Source organism: Phyllostomus hastatus, unplaced genomic scaffold, assembly GCF_019186645.2.
Source record: "Phyllostomus hastatus isolate PE091 unplaced genomic scaffold, TTU_PhHast_1.1 phas_scaffold_93, whole genome shotgun sequence".
In the NCBI taxonomy this organism is placed as follows: Eukaryota; Metazoa; Chordata; class Mammalia; order Chiroptera; family Phyllostomidae; genus Phyllostomus; species Phyllostomus hastatus.
In genome coordinates, this window is record NW_025334042.1 from 22,703,298 (window position 1) to 22,722,511 (window position 19,214).

Here is a 19,214-nt window from a genome sequence, read left to right on the forward strand (position 1 = left end):
TGAGGCTACTTTTGTAAGCGGGACTGAGGTGCAGGTGCTGGGGAGAAGGCATTCTGAGTTGGATCTTGTCTGGCGTGCGGGCGGTTGGAGATGTTGGATCACCTCTTCCCACGGCCTCTTATTCCTGTCCTAACTGACCTCAGGGGCTGCTCTAGAATCTTCCCATAGGGTCTCTAGGTTCTGAGGGTTGGGGCTTTGGGCCCCATGGTGCTCTGACTCCAGGAGCAATGCTTCCCTGAGAGGTAAGCCTCCTGGTATCACCTAGCTATTCTCTCCACTCCCTGTGGCCACTGTAGTCCCGGTGCCCTCGAAGTAGATAGGCCACTCTGTCCAATACAGAAAAGATACAGGGAGCTCGTGGACTCTTGGGAATTTTTTTTAAATCCTCACCTGAGGAGACTTTTTCCCTTGTTTTTAGAGAGTGAGGGAGAGGGGGAGAGAGAGACAGACACAGACTTGGTTGTCCCTCATATGTGCCCCGACCAAGAATCGACCCTGCAGCCTGGGTATGTGACCAGCAACCGAATCCATGACCCTTCAGTCCACACCAACTGAGCCACATCAGCCAGAGCTATGGGAATTTTTTAATAGCAAAGTCCTCAGATATCTCAAAAAATTCTCTGGAGATTGAAAAGAGATTTTTCTCCTTGTATCACAAGATGTGGGAGACCACATGGGCTGCTTCAATGATGTTGTAAGTGGTTGCAGGTTTTTTGTCACCTGTCTGGCCTGTAGGTGTGGACAAGGGCTGGGGCAAGTTGCTTCGGTGGTTGACGATGAAGAGTGGGTTGAGCTGGCTCAGCACTTCATCACTCACTGAGATGCCATCCAAGTACTGCTTGAGCATTTCCCGCAGCTTCCCATTGATGTCTGACAGTTGGGCGTGTCTGTGTTGGAGGCTCAGTTGCTCCAGTTTCACTTTGTTGTACCTTTTCCAGAAATTCTCCAACCCTCTGTAGTCTGCTATCACCTGGGAATTGATTTAAGGATGAAAGGGGGAAGGGAGAAGGTGATGGCGGGGCCCATTAGCGAATGCGGCCCGGGGCCCTATCATCCCCAACCTTGAGCCAAGGCCCCTGAGCACTAGGAACTTTACCTTTGCCAGCTCCTCGGTGACCTCCTCCGGGCCAGTCTCCTCTATCTCCTTCTGCTCCTCAGGAGTCAATGTTGATGAATAGAAAGGCAGCACTTTTTCTTCTTCTGTTTCAAATTTCCTACATATTTCAGCAAGTTTAAGGATCTTTTCACCCTGTTGAAAGAGGAAGACACATTTTATCAGGAAAGTGATGGGAGGGGGAATAGTGGAGTCTGTTCCCTGCTTGAACCAGGAAAGCTACTCATCCAAGTAGGAGAGAAAAGTGTCTACCTTGTGCCAAGCACTGTCCCAAGTATTTTACGTTCTTTTTCCTCAAGTATTTTATGTGCTTATAAAATTCATTATTTATTCATTAATGTGAGCGAGGAGGGAATATGAAAATAAAAAAGATATTCCAAGTGTCCACTCAGGCAGTAGACAGGAGGAAGTTTCCTCCACCACTCTCAAACCCCTTTCGCTTTGCATGGAGCAGGTTCCTTGGTTTGTTTGGACCGCCTTCCCCCCTTGTTACCTTACTGACAATCTTCCTCAGGGCTTTGAGGGTGGCATTACTCTCCAAAGTGAGATTGACTAAGTTCTCCTGTGCTATTTCCCGGCCCTGGGTCCTTTGGGCCTTAAGTTTTCGCAGTTGTACAAGGACCAACTCCTTGTCATCACGAACGCACTGGTTCTGTTCGTCACTCTCACGGCTGTGTGCCATGATCTTGCCTTTTAAAACAATTACAGAATCCTAGGAGAACAGAGTAGATTAGAGGAAGTACTTGACTAGCTGAAGGTCTTCAGTGAGGCAGATAAAAGGACTGAGGACTGAAGTCAAAGCACATCATCTTCCCCCACCAGGGACGAGGCCCAGGGGAAACTGGGGGAAGATGAGCAGGGGATGATGGAGCAGGTGAAGCAGTGAGTATTTCTGGTTGGCTTCACTAACCTGTAGTTTCTGTATTTTTTTCATCTGCACTTCAATCTCTTTGGAGCTCTTCTCGTCCTTCATCTTCAGGGTCTCGAAGGCAATCTTTTGATCCTCTGTGGCATCAGTGTAATTCTTGAGTGCACTCTGGAACCTTCTCCACAGATCTTCTACTACATTCTCTAGCTGCAGTCTTAGAAAGTGCTTCTCTTCTAAATTCTAGGGAGCGGCCCCAAAATAGCCAATGCTTGGACCTACCCTGTTGATGCTATTTCACTTCCACCAGCAACCTCACACTCTTACACTGCGTATAGCATGGTATAGTGCAGGGACCATCAATGAAAATGCCTACAGAGACTGGGCAGGTGATATAAGTAAGTACTGTGGGCTAGATGGGGCCTGTGGTGAACTAGAGAGGAACTGCTCTTTGATGGGCGGGGACCCGGCTGCTCAGCTCCACACGAATGTCTCCATTTGGAAATACTGGTCCAGTGATACCAGATCTTGCAAAACACTACAGGGCAGACTATAAACAAAGAGCCCCATGCCCAAGACCAGGTCTGCAGGCTAGCTAAAGTTTGCAGCCTTTAGATGGTGGGAAGCACTTTGGGCCAAGGGGCCAGAGACTGGGTTCCTTTCTGGCTCTGCCACCAATGAGCAGTATGACTTTGGCAGGTCATTTTATTTTGGGGGGCCTTAGTTTCTTCATCTGCAAATCACAGGGGTGAGGCCAGATGATCTCATTGCTTTTTAGCTCTAAAATGCATTGTCTTGATATTTCAGAATGATCTTCCCTCCTAACCAATTTTCACAGAGACACAAAAGGCAGGAGGGGCACCTATAATGGCAATGGGTTTTATTGATTACTTTGGTTAAAGGGATCTCTTCCAGCTCTACTAGCCCTGAGCATTTTTCTCTCACTTCTCTCCCAGCCCTTGCCCATTACTTTCCCTCTGTACCTTGTTTTTGAGATCATCCCACATGCTCTGGAACTCCAGCTTGCTTTCGTACTCGGCATCTACATAGTTCTGCTCCATGGCCATGAAGACTTCTTGTAGGTAGTGAATCTCGTTTTCATGTTGGTCAATAATTGTCTTCCTGTGGGAGATAAGACACTGTCCCTGCTTGGAACTCAAAGCAGTATGTAATAGAACTGCATGAGCGGTACCAACTCTTAGGTACCGAAGGAGAACAGAGGGAGGGAGGGAGGGAGGACTTTACTCTTTTTAGGCTCAAAAGAATGAATAAGATTATTTTAGTTTGATTTTTGAATAGGTTAATATATTCATATGATATAAAAATCAGAAAGTACAAAAGGTTACACTGCCAAATGGGTAGGATTTGGATAGTTGAAAGAGGAGGGTGAGGACATTACAAATAGGGACCTGGCATGGGCAAAAGAAGACTGAAGCCACTCGCTTAAACCCAAGTTAGTTTAGAAGGAAGTTGGGATCTTTTCTGCTGGGGGTGACATCATAGGCAAGGTGGGGAGCCCCAGGGTTCTGGCCACCTGCCAACAGGCAGCTCTTTGACACGGGGTCTATATGCTCCCCTGGACCAAAAACCCCACACCTTTCAGTTTCAAACTCCTTGGTCAGGGTCTCCAGTTCCATGTTGTAATTTTCCTCCAAGACACTGAGTCGGTATCTCTGCAGCGCCAGCAGCTGGTCAATGTTGTGCAAGTGGTTGCGCAGGGCGTGGGCGTACTGCTCCTCGGCCTCTGACAGGTCCTTAGCTAGAGACTAGGCAGGAAACAGAGAGTTACCGTTGTGGCTAGGTGGCTTCTGTGTGAGAAAATAAAAAAGTGTATTCAGCTGGGTAGCTGGATGGCACAAGTGGCATTTCCCCTAGTTCCTAATGCCGGTTCTCCGGCTCTAAGAGTGCTGGTTCTCTCACTCTTGAATGTAAAGTCAGAGTGACGTCAGAGAGCCCCATCCAGCCGGCCAGCGTCCCAGGGGAAACAAATGTTTACACTGATGGGGCTAAAACTAAAGGGAACTAGGGATTCTTGGAGAAATGGCTGTTTTGAGATCTGAGGCAAAAATAAACAAGTTGAATCTAGGGTATCTTGTCAGGAAAGAGAAGGAATCAAGCATTGGTCCTGCCTTTCTTACATAAACTATGTTTTTGGGTAAATGATGGGAAATATCTCTTTATAGAAGTATTTAAGCTAATATATTAAAGAGGAATGATACCATTAGAAAAAGAGAGATAATGAGACATTTATGTGCCTCCTGATGGAAGAATACACACCTCCAAGATTCTAGATCCAGTGATCAGGATAGAGGAGGGACAAAGTAACATGTTAAAATACAATGCAGAATACTGTGCAGTTGTAAAAACAAAATGAGAAGCTCTTTATGGGCTAATGTGGAATAAGGTATGTCCCCAGGACATACTGTTAAGTGAAAAAGGCAAGAGGCAGAACAGTATGTAATACTACCATTGGTGTAAAAAGAGGTTTACTCATGAAACTAAAATTATTGAGAGGGGCACTGCGTGGCTGGAAGGCACTGGTGGAAAGGAACTTTTCTTTTTTCTTTTTTTAAAGGTTTTATTTACTTATTTTTAGAGAGAGGGAAGGGAGAAAGAGAAGGAGAGAAACATCGATGTGTGAGATATGTCAATTGGCTACCTCTTGTACACCCCCAACTGGGGACCTGGCCCACAACTCAGGCACGTGCCCTGACTGGGACTCAAACCAGCAACCTTCCAGTTCGCAGGCCAGCTCTCAATACACTGAGCCACACCAGCCAGGGCAAAATATTTTATTTATTTATTTTTAGAGAGAGGGAAAAGAAGGGAGAAAGAGAGTAAGAGAAACATCAATGTGTGGTTGCCTCTTGCGTGCCCCCTGCTGGAGACCTGGTCTGCAACCCAGGCATGTGGTCTGACTGGGAACTGAACCTGTGACCCTTTGGTTCATAGGCCAGCACTCAATCCATTGAGTCACACCAGCCAGGGTGTAACTTCACTATATAACCTTTTATATTTTGAATTTTGGACAATAGAAATTGATTACCTGTTCAAAAAGGTAAAATAAAACAAAACAGCATTTAACTGAGTTCCCATAGGATCCAGACACCTTAAGTCCACTCATTCTGAACTACCACAATCTCTACATAAACAAGCTTTTACCTTATATGTTTACATGAAAAAGGATTTTATGCAATAGGTTCTGATAATGGATGACTATTCAGTCATTTGACAAATGTTTACCAAACCTGCTATTGTACCAGCACTGTGCTGAATGCTGAGGATTCAAAGATTAAAAGGCATGCTCACTGCCCTCTAGGGAGTTTGCAGTTTTGCAGTAAGAAAAGAGTTATATAAACGGAACATTACAGTTTAACATGGAAATTGCTTTGAGGTTAATGATTTACCAGTAACAAGGGGATGTAAAGGACTGAGTGCCTACATCTAACTAAGAGCACTAGGATAGGCTTCACAGAAATGTGTCATTTGTATCACTCTTTAAGGAGGAGTAAGAGTTTGCCAGGGAGACTGGGGAGATGGGACAACGGCAGTTCTAAACAGAGAAAACAGCATGTGCAAAGGCACAGGTAAGAAACAAGGCTGGCTGTATGCAAGGTGTGAGTAGAGGAAAGATCATGAAGGGCTTTGACATTCTTTCTGTGGAGTTCAATTTTTTCCTGTAGAAGAGGGGAGTCGCTAAGGAGATTTAAGCAGTGGAATAACAGGATCAGATTTTTGTTTCAGAGAAATAATCTGGAGGTTCAGGGCAAGATGGTGACATAGATAAAAGTGGTACCTGATTCCTCCCACAACCACATCAAAACTACAACTCAACTACAGAACAACCATCATTAAGAACTGCCTGAAATTTGCCCTGGCTGATGTGGTTCAGTAGATTGAGTGCGGGCCTGTGAAACAAGGGGTCCCTGTTCAGTTCCCAGTCAGGGCACATGCCTGGGATGCAGGCCAGGTCCCCAGTAGGGGACAGGCAAGAGGCAACCACACATTGATGTTTCTCTCCCTGTCTTTCTCTCTCCCTTCCCCTCTAACAAGAAATGAATAAAATCTTTAAAAAATAATGGCCTGAAATTTAGCTGAACAGAAGTCCTACAACTAATAAGGATATACAGAGGAAGCCACACAGAGACTGGTGGGAGAGGCAAAGACACTGAACAGGCTGGTCCCATACCCACTTATTGAGGGATCGGAACTTACTGAGGGATTGGACATAGAGGTCCCCCCTGAGGCGTAAGGGGTCCCTGCCCCACGCTAGGTTCCCCAGCCTAGGGTTCCAGTGCCAGGAAGAGAAGTCCCCATAATTTCTGGCTATGAAAACCAGCGAAGACTGTGGCCGAGTGACACAGAGGGCTACTGGCGTCTCAGACGTTCCTGTTAAAGGGCCAGCCCACAGACTTACTTGGACTCAATTGTTCTGAGCTCCAACACTGGGACTGTAGATCAAAAGGCACCAGGAACTTATGGGGGCAAGGGGTGGGACTGAGTTGTCTGGCAAGTAACTGAGTTGTCTGGCATTGGGGCAAGAGTTGGAGGGGCAGCTTTCTCCCAGACAGAAGTGCTGGCAGGGGCCATTGTTCATTTTCCGGGCCCTTCTCCCACAGAGCATGGGCACCATATCTGAGTCCCCATAGACTTGGCTAACACTGTTTGTTTCTTCCCTGCCAGTTCCCTGAGGCCCTGACCCACCCAACCCAAACCATTTCCAGTGGCTTTTCCATACAAATGACCTGTCTTGGACTTTCCTAAAATCTAACAAGCGGCATGCTGCATATCTCTTGCTAAGTAGCTCCAGGCCCGGCACTACCAGCAGCTGGCCTTGGTTCACAGCTTGGCCTCTCCTGGGCACCTCCAAGCCCAGCACAAATAGCAGCCACCTGCAGATTACTTTGTAGCTCGTGTAGAGTGGCCTCAGGCAGGGCACAGGTGGCGGTGACCTTGACCTGTACCTCCCAGGAGGCTACAGAGCCAGTGCAACCAGTGGACAGCTTCAGACCAGGTGGAGGAACCACCCAACCTCTTCTACAAGGGATATACTCTAGGGGCATATTCAGCATGCAGCACCAGAGCTCACTGAAATAAGCTGTGCTCAGTGGGGTCAGACTCTGCACAGCTGAACCTCCACAGTGGTTACAACCAGTCCTCACAGCTGATCAGCCTGGGGGTAAATCCCTCTGACTGAGGTGCCAACAACAATCAAGGCTCAACTATAGCAGGAGGGTGTACACAGCCCACACCAGGGGCATACCTGGAGTACCCAGCTTGGGTGTTCAGGGAGGCTGTGCTACTGGACCCTACAGAAAACCTAGTACATGAAGTCACTCTGCCAAGACCAGGAGACATAGCAGCTCCACCTAATACAGAGAAACAAACACAGGAAGGCAGCCAAAATGAGGAGACAAAGAAACATGGCCCAAATTAAAGAACAGAACAAAAGTCCATAAAAAGAACTAAATAAAATGGAGATAAGCAATCTACTAGATTATATTGGTTATAAAGATACTCAGTGAACTTAGGGGAAGAATAAATGAACTTAGCGAAAATGTCAACAAAGACATAGGAAACATAAAAACAGAGATAGAAAATATGAAAAAGAACCAGTCAGAAATGAAGGATATACTAACTGAAGTGAAGATTAATTTACAGGGAATCAACAGTAGAGTAGGTAAAGCAGAGAATCGAATCAGAGATTTGGAAGATAAGAAAGCATAAAACATCCAATCAGAACAGCAAAAAGAAAAAAGAATTTAAAAAATGAGGAATAGTATAAGGATCCTCTGGGGCAACTTTAAGCATACCAACATTCACATCATGGGGGTGTCAGAAGGAGAGAGAGAGTAAGGAATTGAGAACCTATGTGAAAAGATAATGACAGAAAACTTCCCTAACCTGGTGAAAGAAATGGACATGCACATCCAGGAAGTGCAGAGAGTCCCAAATAAAATGAACCCAAAAAGCCCCACACCAAGACACATCATAATTTAAATGCCAAAGGTTAAAGACAGAATCTTAAAATCAACAAGAGAAAATCAGTTAGTTACCTACAAGGGAGTTCCCATAAAACTGTCAGTTGATTTCACAACAGACACTTTACAGGACAGAAGGGATTGGAACAAAATATCCAAATTGTTGAAAAGCAGGGACCTACAACCAAGATTCCTCTACCCAGCAAAGCTATCATTTAGAACTGAAGGACAGATAAAGAGCTTCCCAGACAAGAAAAACCTAAAGGAGTTCATCACCACCAGACCAATATTACAAGAAATGTTAAAGGCTCTTGAAGAGGAAAAAGAACAAAGATAAAAAATATGAATAATAAAATGGTAATAAACATACCTATCAGCAATTACTTTAAATCTAAGTGGATCAAATTCTCCATCAAAAGACATATGGAGGCTAAAAGAATAACAAAATAAGACCCTTACATATTCTGTCTACAAAACACTCACTTCGGCCCTGGCTGGCATAGCTCAGTGGATTGAGCGCGGGCTGCGAACAAAAGCATCACAGGTTCGACTCCCATTTGGGGCACATGCCTGGGCTGCAGGCCACACCCCCCAGAAACTGCACATTGATGTTTCTCTCTCTCTCTCTTTCTCCCTCCCTTCCCTCTCTAAAAATGAAGAAATAAAATCTTAAAAAAAAACCCCAAAACACTCACTTCAGATCTAAAGACACACACAGACTGAAAGTAAAGGGATGGGAAAAAAATCCCATGAAAATGGGAACAAACAGACAAACAAAAGCTGGGGTAGCAATACTTAAACCCAACAAAATAGACTTTAAAACAAAGGCTATATGACAAGAGACAAAGACCCAGCAATTCCACTTCTGGGTAGTTATCTGAAGAAGCCCAGAACACTACATCAAAAAGGTATATACATCCATATGTTCATTGCAGCATTATTGACAGTAACCAAGATATGGAAGCAACTTAAGTATTCATCAATAGATGAATGGATAAAGAAGCAGTGCATATGCCCAATGAATATGATAAAAAAGAGTGAAATTTTGCCATCTGCAACAACATGGATAGACCCAGAGGGTAATATGCTAAGTGAAATATGTCAGACAGGAATTCAAATGATATATTTTTTCACTTATATTTGGAATCTAAAAAACAAAATAAATGAACAAGCAGAACAGAAATAGACTTGTAAGGACGGAGAACATTTTGCCAGTTGCCAGATGGGAGGGAGGGTAGGTGTGGGTGAAAAAGGTGAAGGGATTAGGAAGTATAAACTGGTATTTACTGAATAGTCACAGGAATGTAAAGTACAGCATAGGGAATATAATCAATAATATTGTAATAACCATGTATGGTATCAGATGGGTACAAGATTTATCAGGGTGATCATTTAGTAAGTTATATAAAGTCTAATCACTGGGTTGTACACCTCAAAACAAATATAATATTGGCCCTGGCTGGGGTAGCTCAGTGGAATGAGGATGGGCTGTGAACCAAAGGGTCGCTGGTTGGATTCCCAGTCAGGGTGCATGCCTGAGTTGCAGGCCAGGTCCCCAGTAAGAGGTGTGCAAGAGGCAACCACACACTGATATTTCTCTCCCTTTATTTCTCCTTCCCTTTCCCTCTCTCTAAAAATAAATAAATAAAATCTTTAAAAAACCCTAATATAATATTGTATGTCAACTGTAATTAAAAAATTAAAAATTATTTAAAGTTAAGGCCCTAGCTGGGTGGCTCTGTTGGTTGGAACATCATCCCATATACCAAAACGTTGCAGGTTCAATTCCCAGTCAGGGTACATACCTAGGATGCGGATTCAATCCCTGGTTGGGGTACATGTGGGAGGCAATCGACTGATGTTTCTCTCTCACATCAATGTTTCTCTCTCCACTTCCTCTCTCTCTTAAATCAATAAACATATCCTCAGGGAGGATTAAAAAAATAAATGAAATTAAAAAATAAAATTATGTGATCTAAAACATAAGAAAGATAATCTGGTAGTTGTGTAGAGGATTATCTATCTGGAGGCCGCTGGGTGTGAAGGCTGGAATACCGAAAACTACTGCAATAGTTCACATGAGAGATAATGCTCAGGCCTCAGTTACAACAGGACAGTGGGGAAAGAGAACAGAGCATGGCTTTGAAAAATACTTAAGCAGAAGATTTATACAAGACTTAGTAACAGAATTCAGGAATGGAGGCAAAATCTAGGATGACTGCCAGGATTCTGGGTTGGGTGATTTGGTGAATGGCAGCAGCCACCTGAATAGAGAGTATAAGGAAGACCAGAGAGTGGAGTATGGGGAGTGGGGCTGGCTGGGGAAGGGGAAGCCCATGAGTTCACTTGTGAGGAAAGTGCAGCAGCATCCAGGAACAGATATCTAGGAATCTTGAATGTAAGGATTTGAAACCCAAGAGAAAATCCAAGCTGGTGTTACAGACCTGGAAGTCATAATCTATAAGTGGTATTTAAAGCCAGGGTAATGAGTAAGATGGTCTAGCCTCCAGACACCTGATTCAAGAGTAAGAAGGTCAGACCCAGGGAAATGCTAAAATTCAGAGGATGGAGAGAGGAAGGTGAACTCACAAAGGGGACTGGATGTACATATCCCAGAGGCAGGAGAAAAGCCAGGAAAGAAGGGTGTCATGGAAACCAAAGGGGAGTTTCAAAAAGGAGGGCATGACCGAGAGTGTCAGTGTTATACAGAAATTAGTTTAGGTGAAGACTAAGCGATGAAAAGCATCTTTGATTTGGGCCTAGTGGTCTTTACAAAAGCAGTTTCCTGGAGAAGGGTAGAAATCAGATGTTGCGAGATTCAAGGTAAATGGGAAGTGGAGAAGTGGAGGTAGCAGGTGAGGACAACTAATATTTCCACATTTAATGTGTAGTTTCAGTTACTCAGGAATGACCCCAATGTGCTTAATATTAGCAATATGTGATTTACCTATGGCAGGGACTCTAATCATTAGCTGCAAGACTGTTGTGTATGAAGAAGCTAATTCACTCAAGGGTGAGCCTGGCTGCTGCTCAGCATCCCTAAGTGAACACCGCTGGTTCTCTTCTCAGCAAGTATTTGGTAATTCCCCAATAAGGATCTGAAGATGTCACTTAAAAAACCATACAGTATAACTGGTGGGCTGAGGAATTCTAAGGTACAACGGTTTTGCAGATTTGGAATTTTTAATATTTATCACTTGAAGCTGCCCAAGGTCTACTGAATTTTTCCCCCCAGGGGCTAAGCTGTGAAGGAAAGAGATGTGTTTTATAGAAGGGGAATGCCAGGTTGTCTATGGATATTCTGCTATTATTGTGGAGTTTTTTGCTTTGTTTTAAGGTAGAAAAGCCTAAGGACATGGAGTCAGTAAACAGGTTAAAAGTTGAATGAAAGAAGGGATACAGCAGAATTCCTTAGCAAAAAAGGTGGTGTGGACACCAGAACCTTCCAAGAGCATAAGGATGGCTGACTGAATTGTTTAGAGATCCAGAACCCACGGAGAGCTTCTCAACCTTATCCAGGGCCACTGGAGTGGAATCAAAGAGGCCAAACAGAACTTGGTTGGACACAGCACTGGACTGCGAGTCAAGAAACCCGTGCACTAGTCCCAGCTCTCTCACTGACTAGCTGTGTGACCCCGAGTGAGCCATTTTCTCCCTCTGAAACCGAGTAGTCTCACGCTGAAATGAAGATGTAGGACTGTGTCTACAGGGCCTCATAACTCTGATAACAGACAGTACTGGTTGGGGCAGTAGATGACTAAAAAGAATGGCTCCTCTAAGTTGAGAGAGAGGGATGACTACCCAATATTCTATTTTTCACTTCAGTGAAAACTGTTATTCGAAATAGGCTGGCTTCATCACAGCCTGCTGCTTTAAGATGGAGTGATTTTCTAGGCCCGTTCTATGAAGAGAAGAGATCAAGGCAGCCACATTCAAGTGTTTCCTTGGGATGAACACCCACCTTGATGACATTGTCCTTGCAGTCCACCACTCGTTCAAATGTTTGGCTGAGGATCTCAATGTCCTTAAGGAGCTCTCTGGTCTTAACTTCTCGAAGAACAGTTCTCCACTGTGTATTGATCTTATTAAGGTTCAGAGCACTGTTGTGCTCCTCCTTGGCCAGCTTGTCCTGTGTGAAGGAGTAGACACCCCTCCAGGGGGTCAGAGCCAAAAGCCCTCGCCCAGTCCAAGATCACACTTAGTTCACCAGCTGACATCTTTACCCTTTGCCTTTTCTGAGGGACCACATCTCTGATGGCTAACACTCAGGGAGTTCCTGTTCTTGCTTTGGGAGGGTCTCAAGCAAAACAGGAACTGCCTGATAGCATTTTAAGGAAGGGAAGGATGAATTTCCTTTAGGGTGGAGGCATCACAGCAGGATGCTGTTTGTAATGACCCATCTGCAGGGAGACTATCAGAATTTCAAAATGCTTGGACGACCGATAGCACCTGCTCTTCCGGTTCTGGGGCTCAGCTGAGATGGCCTAGCTCTATGCCACCGCCCCTCCCACATGCTTCACAGAGAACTGCCTCTCCTCCCAAACACGGCTGTCTGAAATCTAAGAATATTTGGGTCTCAAGATTTCAGGAGGCAAGCATGAAAATGAGGCTGCTACAATGACAGTGTTAAGACAGCAGGGTCAATGCGGGGAGTTAGGTGGGTTTGGGCAGGGAATAATGCAGAAAGCCATCACCTTCAAGAACTGGCTCAGGAGCCTTTCCTTCTTCTTGGCCGTCTCCTCCTCTGCCAGCAACTTCTGCTGATACAGAAGCATCTGCTCCTCCTCCGACAGGGGCGTCTTGGCCTTTTTCCCTTTCTTAGACATAGCTGGCTAGAGAACTGGATCTGGGCCAGGACCCTGGGCCTGCAACGGCCAGCACTAGGGGAACTAGAAAGAAAACGCCTCCGTAAAGAGGGCTTCTGAAACTGCCCCTGGACGGTAGTGGGACCTTAGATCTCAGTCCCAGGGCAAGACAGCCTGAGATAGCGGGGAGGAACGGCTGAAAGATGCGTCTACGTCTCCTAGCAACAGGATCTCGCTGAGAAGGCGCTGTGAAGCTGCAAAGGAAGACCCTGGCTTGGCGCGCCCTCTGCCGCCTGGAGGACCGCAGTGAGTTTTTTTTGTTGTTTGTTTTGTTTTGAGAGGGTTGTTTTACCTACCAAAATCTCTGGCCTCCTAACTGAAACTTAAAAATATTTTTTGTTTGTTTTAATAGAATTACCATATTTTAAAATACAGATAATAACAAATTTTGAAGAGAACATGGGGAAATGGGAACAATCACGCTTTGCTGGTAGTCATGTAAAATGGTGCAGCCACTTTGGAAGACAGTTTGGCAGTTTCGCTCGCTCTTCTTTTCTCTCTTTCTTTTTTTCTTCCTTCCTTTATCCCTATCTTCCTTCCTTCTTTCTTTTCCTTTATCCCTCCCTTCCTACCTTCCTTCTCCTTCTTTCCCTCCTTTTTCTGCCTTTCTTCATTTTCCCTCCTCATTTTCACCCATCTGGTTGGCTTTGTTGAACAATTAATAAATCAGGCGGCATCCCATCTAGTAAACAGAGTTGCTCTAACAGCTCATTAAAATTTTAAACATACATTTATTATGCATTGTAGCCAGTTTACTCTTAGATATCAGTCTAAGATGTCTACTATGGATGCATGCTACAACATGAACAAGTCTCCAAAACATGCTCAGTGAAAAAAGTCAGGCACAAAACACCACATGTGGGAAGTGTCCTTTGTATGGAATATCCAGAAAAGTCAGAAGCATTGTTTCAGAGAAGACAAATGTGTATCCAGAGTAAATGTCTAGTTCAGTGAGAACAAAACACTGCCCTTCTGTGACAGAAGTGGTCCAACGTAATCAACCTGTTCCCCCAGGGGAATGGTACTGTGTTGGGTGGGGGGAAGCGGTGTTGGTTTCTGCAGTTGGCAGGCTGGGTGCTCAGTGATTCCCATAGCCGGCTGGGCTTTGGTGAGTGACAGTTCATGCTGCTAAGTCCATGTGTAACCTCCATCCCCGCCACAATGGCTGCTTTGTTGATGAGTCCATAGGGCAATGACAGGGGTGGCTTGGAAAAGAGGCTGACTGATATCCAGAGAATGGCTCATGCTACCCACTTGATTATTAAAGTTCTTGCCTGCTGAGGTCTCCCTTTATGTGCATTTGCATGGGACGCAAACATCTTCACATTTTTTTTTTTTGCCTATTCAGAGAGGTCCATCCACATACCTCTTCTCCAAATTTCCTTGTCGCCAATTTTTTTAATCATGCTCCTTCCAAGTCCATGACCGTTCAGTTGACCCGCTGGCCACAGCCGTGAGTTAATATGTAGTCACACATCTGGCCATTTCTCCTTTCATGCAAAGTGAACAGTCAGGTGCACTGCTGAGAGTTCTGCCCACTGGGAAAATTCCCCTTCACCAATGACCTTCAGAGATGTCCCAGAAAAGGGCTGTTCACTTTTGGGTGATGTCTGCATATCATGAAGAACCATTTGTAAACCTGCTTCTCCTCTTCCTCTGTCAACTGATTGTAGGGAGTCCCCCTAAGGCCATTGGTGTAGATTGAAAGAGAGAAGATATGATCATTTGGGCTACTTCTCCATGTAACTTTCTTGTGCTTTCAGGACCTGCTTGGCCCCATCTTGTTTATACCACATACATTTGGTGATAGAGTGCTGTGGTGCCTGCCCACATGTGTGGTTTGATGGGCCAGGTGACAGCCCATTTATGACGGAGAGCTCAGGTCACAGAGAAACATGCTGACCTGAGCTCTTCATGGTGGCCCATGGTTAAGCATTCAATCTCTACTGAGATCCAGTAGTAGGCCAATGGCTGTTTCTTTAAAAAGGAGTATTGTAGTTATCTGCAGAGGACAGCAGGACTTGGCTCCAAAATTCTAAGGGCCTGGACTGTGATTCATTGATACAGGCCCGCCAAAGGCTCCAAACGGCATATCAATCTGCCTCTGCCGCTTCAAGCACCATTGAATCTGCTGGGTCATGTGGCCCAGGCAGCAGAGCAACTTGCACAGCAGCCTGGCCTGTTGCAGAGCCTTCTCTTGGTCTGGGCCCCACCCCAAACTAGCAGCTTTTTAGGTCACTTGGTGAAGGGGCCAGAGTAGCACACCCAAATGAGGAATATGCTGCAAAATTCAAAAAGGCCCAGTAAGGTGATATGTCTCTTTTTTGCTTGTAGGAGGGGCGAGATGCAACAATATGTCTTTCACGTTAGAAGGAATATCTTAACATGCCTCACACCACTGGTTCCATAAAATTTCACTGAGCTGGAAAGCTCCTCAACTATGGCTAGATCAGGCCAATAATGGGCATTGGTTCCCCAGTGGCCAGGAGCCCTGCTGGAATCCGATGCATGGCAATTGGCCTACGTGTACCTCTCTGGTGCCCTAATAGAAGGGCCCCCTCTCCTCTCGCCCCCATGGAATATGGAATAGTTGAGGGTATGCCTGAGAGCTGCTGAGTACACACTCAAGTAGAACAAATGAGTACACATTGATTGTGAGCCAGGGAAAGGCTTTCCCACACGAGGTGATAAGCCCAGCACAGACTGTGTGGGCTCTTTATCGCTTGGTAAGAAAGTTTTCCAAGTCCAAGGTCCATCCTTACGTGGCGGAGCAGGGGTGGAAAGACTGTGGGCATGAGATGACCTGTTCCAACACAAGTTTTCCAACAGGAGGTCAAGATTCCTATGAACTAAATTATAACATAGGGCTGCAGAGCTGATGCATGCCTAAGGTAGGCCAGTGAGAGTTGCTGGCTGAGCCAGCTGAAAGCAAACTGCTTGTGGTGGTCCTCACTGACGGGGAGGGGGAAAGGCAGTTGCCAGATCAATAACTGCATACCAGGCACTAAAGGACTTGTTCATTTGCTCAAGTAATGGAACCACATCTGGCAAAGTGGTTGCAGTTGGAGTTACCTCCTGGTTAAGCTGAAAATAATCCATTGTCATTCTCCAAGATCCATCTCCCTTCAGCACAGGCCAAACAGGTAAGTTAAATAGGTGTCATTGGAAAGGGACCCAGCCCAGAGTGGGTCTACCTTGGGCTGACCTGTAGTGTGTGGGTTCTCGACTTCATGTAGGAAAGATTTCACAGCACAAGTTCAGGTGATTTTGAGAGTAGGCTGGGGACAGTGGAACAAGGCTGGGGACAGTGGAACAAGGAAGGGTTTAGGGTGGAAGAAGTAACAGGAGAGCCTAGGCAGGCTGCTTTGGCTTCCTAGAAATGTTATAGGAAAGAAGTGAGCCAAGGCAGGGCTGCTGTTTGCTCGCTGCAGATTCAGGGGGCAGGGGCCATGGAGACTGGCTCAGGGGGTTAGCCTTTCTGCATCTGCTGCTCTTCACGGCCCCTTTTGTCACAAATCAAGTGTCCATATATGAGGACAAAAACCATTTGATTTTCTTGTTGCATATTTGTTTGGCTCGTATAGTGAATTACATTGATTTTCAAATGTTAAAGTAACTTTGCATTTTTGACTAAGTAGGTACCGCTGGGCACCACTTGCTTACAGTGTAAGCGAACACAGGACTCTGCGCCTGCGGTCATGAGTGTAACTCTCTTTCCTTACCGTGTTGTCATCGGGTTTGGTGTAAAGGCTATGCTTGCCTACTAAAGTGAGCGGGGGAGAATATAGCCTTTCTTTCTACTATTTGGAAGAATCTATGTCCAATCTGCACTATTTCTTTCTTAAATGTGTGGTCAAATTCAATGGTGCCACCCCTGGGCTTGCTATTTGAGTTGCGGGAATTTTAAAAATAAAGGGTTTATTGAGATTTTACTCACATACCATACAACTCATCCACTTAAAATGTAAGTGGACTCAATGGTTTTTAGTGCAGTACATTCGCAGGGTTGTGCCACCATCACCACGATCCATTTTAGAACAGTTCGCCATCCCCAAAAGAAACCCCAAACCAGAAGTGGCCACGCCCCTTTTGTAGGACTGTTTTAATTATAGATTCATTTCAGAGTTTTCTGCTTCCTTCATGGTCAAACCCAGGGCCCACCCTTCAGGATTAGCTCTTCCTTGAAACTCCAGCTCCGGGATCAATGTCAGCAAACACGAGGTGCTGACTGTTTGTGGTACCATGCTGGGCATGGGGGTGCAGAAAGGAGATGGGTGAATCCAGCAGCGAGCCCAAACTCGACAGAACCCTCTACAGTTTTGGCACCCGGTCAGAGCTAAGCTCTGAATCTGCATGTTTGTCTGTCAAGTGTCTATTGTTTAGGACTGGGGTGAGACAAATAAGAGAATGTGTGTGAAAGAACTTTGAAAATTGTCAAGTATTACCAAGGTATTGTTATTGAAGGGCTGGCAATTTAGTTTAAGGAGACATAAATAATAAATACAGATCCATAAGCAAGTACAACAACTACATTTCTGAGAACTCCCTATGTGCTAAGCACCATACTATATATGCATTACCTCACTGGATTCTTATAATAGCACTGTGAAGTAAGCACTGCTATTATTTTTATTTTACAGATGGGAAGTGATGCCTATAGGAGGTAAGTAACTCAAGTTATACAGCTCCTGAGGGACAGCTGGTGGGGAGGGGTGGTTAGTTTGGACTGACCAGTGTCCCATGGAGGGACCGCATTTTTGGCCTGCTGGGGAAGCTTCCCGTCTTCACAGGGTGCAAGTTATTCCAATAGCGCTTCCCCCACCCTGCTGTGCTTGTTCTCCCCGCCCTTTTCCATACTTTCTGTAAAGGTTTTCTTCTTTGCCCCTCTTATGCACCACACCCTGAAATTCCGATTCTTCTCATAGCTTCACAAATCAGTTCTGGGATGGATGCAGAGGCTCCTGTTTCCATGGTGATGTGGGAAGGCTGGTATACCACAGCCAAGTGTAGGCGATGCAAAGAATTGGCTCAGGATCCAAAGGTGTCGGTAGTAGCCAGGCTCAGGGAAAAGAGATCGATGAGAAAGCCAAGTCTGAGTGACTGGACCTCCTTCAAGCTCCAGAACCTCCACCTCCAACACGCCCCCTGCCCTCCCCAAACTCCTAATTTGGAGTAGAAGCTGGGAGCCCTGGGAGGGGAAACGGTATGAGCTCCGAAGCATAACCTACCGCCCCTGACTTGTTTAAAGACAAAGCCTAATCTTGATGGGAAAGCCTGCCCAGTAGGGGGCCGCCCCCTTCCCTGGCCCCCCTGCCTTGCCTCAGCTCTTCTCTTCTCTGACCTCATTTTGTGCCCGCCTGGCTCGCGGCCGAGGCGCTGAAAGGGAGCGGGGAAGCCGGCAGGGGGCAGAATCTCCCTCATTCAAAGCTGCAAGATTCCTTCCTCAGCTCTCTCCACCCCTGCTCTCACCAGGATTATTTTCAGTTTACAAGCTGCAAAGGTGCAGTAGGTGGATTTCAGGAAAAGGAGCTGGCTTCTGGCGGCCGGGGCTGTGAGCCTCTGAAGCTTTGGTCTTAAGCCGCGGGCCCCACTGGGGAGAGGGGTATTTAGGGCCAAAGAGTCAGGGGCTGAAGTAGGGGGCACTTTAGCTTTTACTGGCAAAGGTTTCTTCTGAGGTTTTTCTGGATCTGTTGAGAACATTTAAAACCCCCCATCCCCAAAGCAGACGCTAAGTCATCCATTCAATAACTGTCTATTGAATATCAATGCTTATATTTACAGGTGGATGCATCCAATCAAGAACCAGTGTTTATAAAGTGCCTACACATTTCTTAATGGTTCTTGACCATCATGGTCTTTTCTTGGGAGAAGGGATGTTACACATCCTATGGGATTCTGATAAAAAATACAGACTGTCTTCCAAGAAAGTATGCACTACAAATCTACAAAAATTTTTGTATGATTCTGGGAGTCTCATGAATGCCTGGGCATAGGTTATCCATGGGCCCCAGGGCATAAACTCCTGGCCTAATATGGGCTCCATGCTGAGCACTGAAGATGCAATAATAAGGCAGATCAACATCCCCCTTCCCTGCCTGAGCTTGTGACAGGCTAATGGGAGACACAGATAAGTACAGAGATGCCTAAAATACAGTGGGATATCCAGGTGCTGGGAGATCCACCTACCTAGATCCACCTGCCTAGATCTGGGGCCTCACAGAAGGCTTCCCAGAGGAAGTGATGGGTAAGGAAGTGATGAAGAAAGAGTAGGAGCTAGCCACACAAAGACCTGAGGAAGAACACTTTGAGCAGTGAGGAAAGCCCAAGTAAAGGCCCTGAGGAGAGAGAACAGCAAACCTGAGACGCTGACAGCATCCCAGGGTGGCTGG

General features: G+C 45.7%; 1 protein-coding gene and 1 long non-coding RNA gene across 2 annotated transcripts; one reads left to right on the forward strand and one right to left on the reverse strand.

Moving 5' to 3' along the window:
- Nucleotides 1–583: 583 nt before the first annotated feature.
- CCDC65 (coiled-coil domain containing 65) lies at nt 584–12,962 on the reverse strand. Its single transcript, XM_045829781.1, has 8 exons — nt 12,655–12,962; nt 11,922–12,089; nt 3,576–3,745; nt 2,963–3,101; nt 2,025–2,222; nt 1,608–1,826; nt 1,097–1,249; nt 584–970 (listed from the first exon to the last, which is right to left on the reverse strand). The coding sequence occupies exons 1-8, from the start codon at nt 12,784–12,786 to the stop codon at nt 653–655; spliced, it is 1,497 nt and encodes a 498-aa protein (XP_045685737.1). The 5' UTR covers nt 12,787–12,962; the 3' UTR covers nt 584–652.
- Nucleotides 12,963–15,591: 2,629 nt separating this feature from the next.
- LOC123812367 lies at nt 15,592–18,732 on the forward strand. Its single transcript, XR_006784590.1, has 4 exons — nt 15,592–15,716; nt 15,856–15,968; nt 17,466–17,488; nt 18,607–18,732. It is a non-coding gene; the product is annotated as an uncharacterized LOC123812367 (long non-coding RNA).
- The last annotated feature ends 482 nt before the right edge of the window (nt 18,733–19,214 follow it).

Excerpts from the sequence above, each read along its gene's own strand:
- CCDC65 (XM_045829781.1), bottom strand. The coding sequence starts at position 12,786 with ATGTCTAAGAAAGGGAAAAAGGCCAAGACGCCCCTGTCGGAGGAGGAG. Across the intron at positions 1,827-2,024 it reads AAAAAATACAGAAACTACAG|GATTCTGTAATTGTTTTAAA; the intron begins GTTAGTGAAGCC and ends CTGTTCTCCTAG. Across the intron at positions 1,250-1,607 it reads TGAGGAAGATTGTCAGTAAG|GGTGAAAAGATCCTTAAACT; the intron begins GTAACAAGGGGG and ends CTCTTTCAACAG.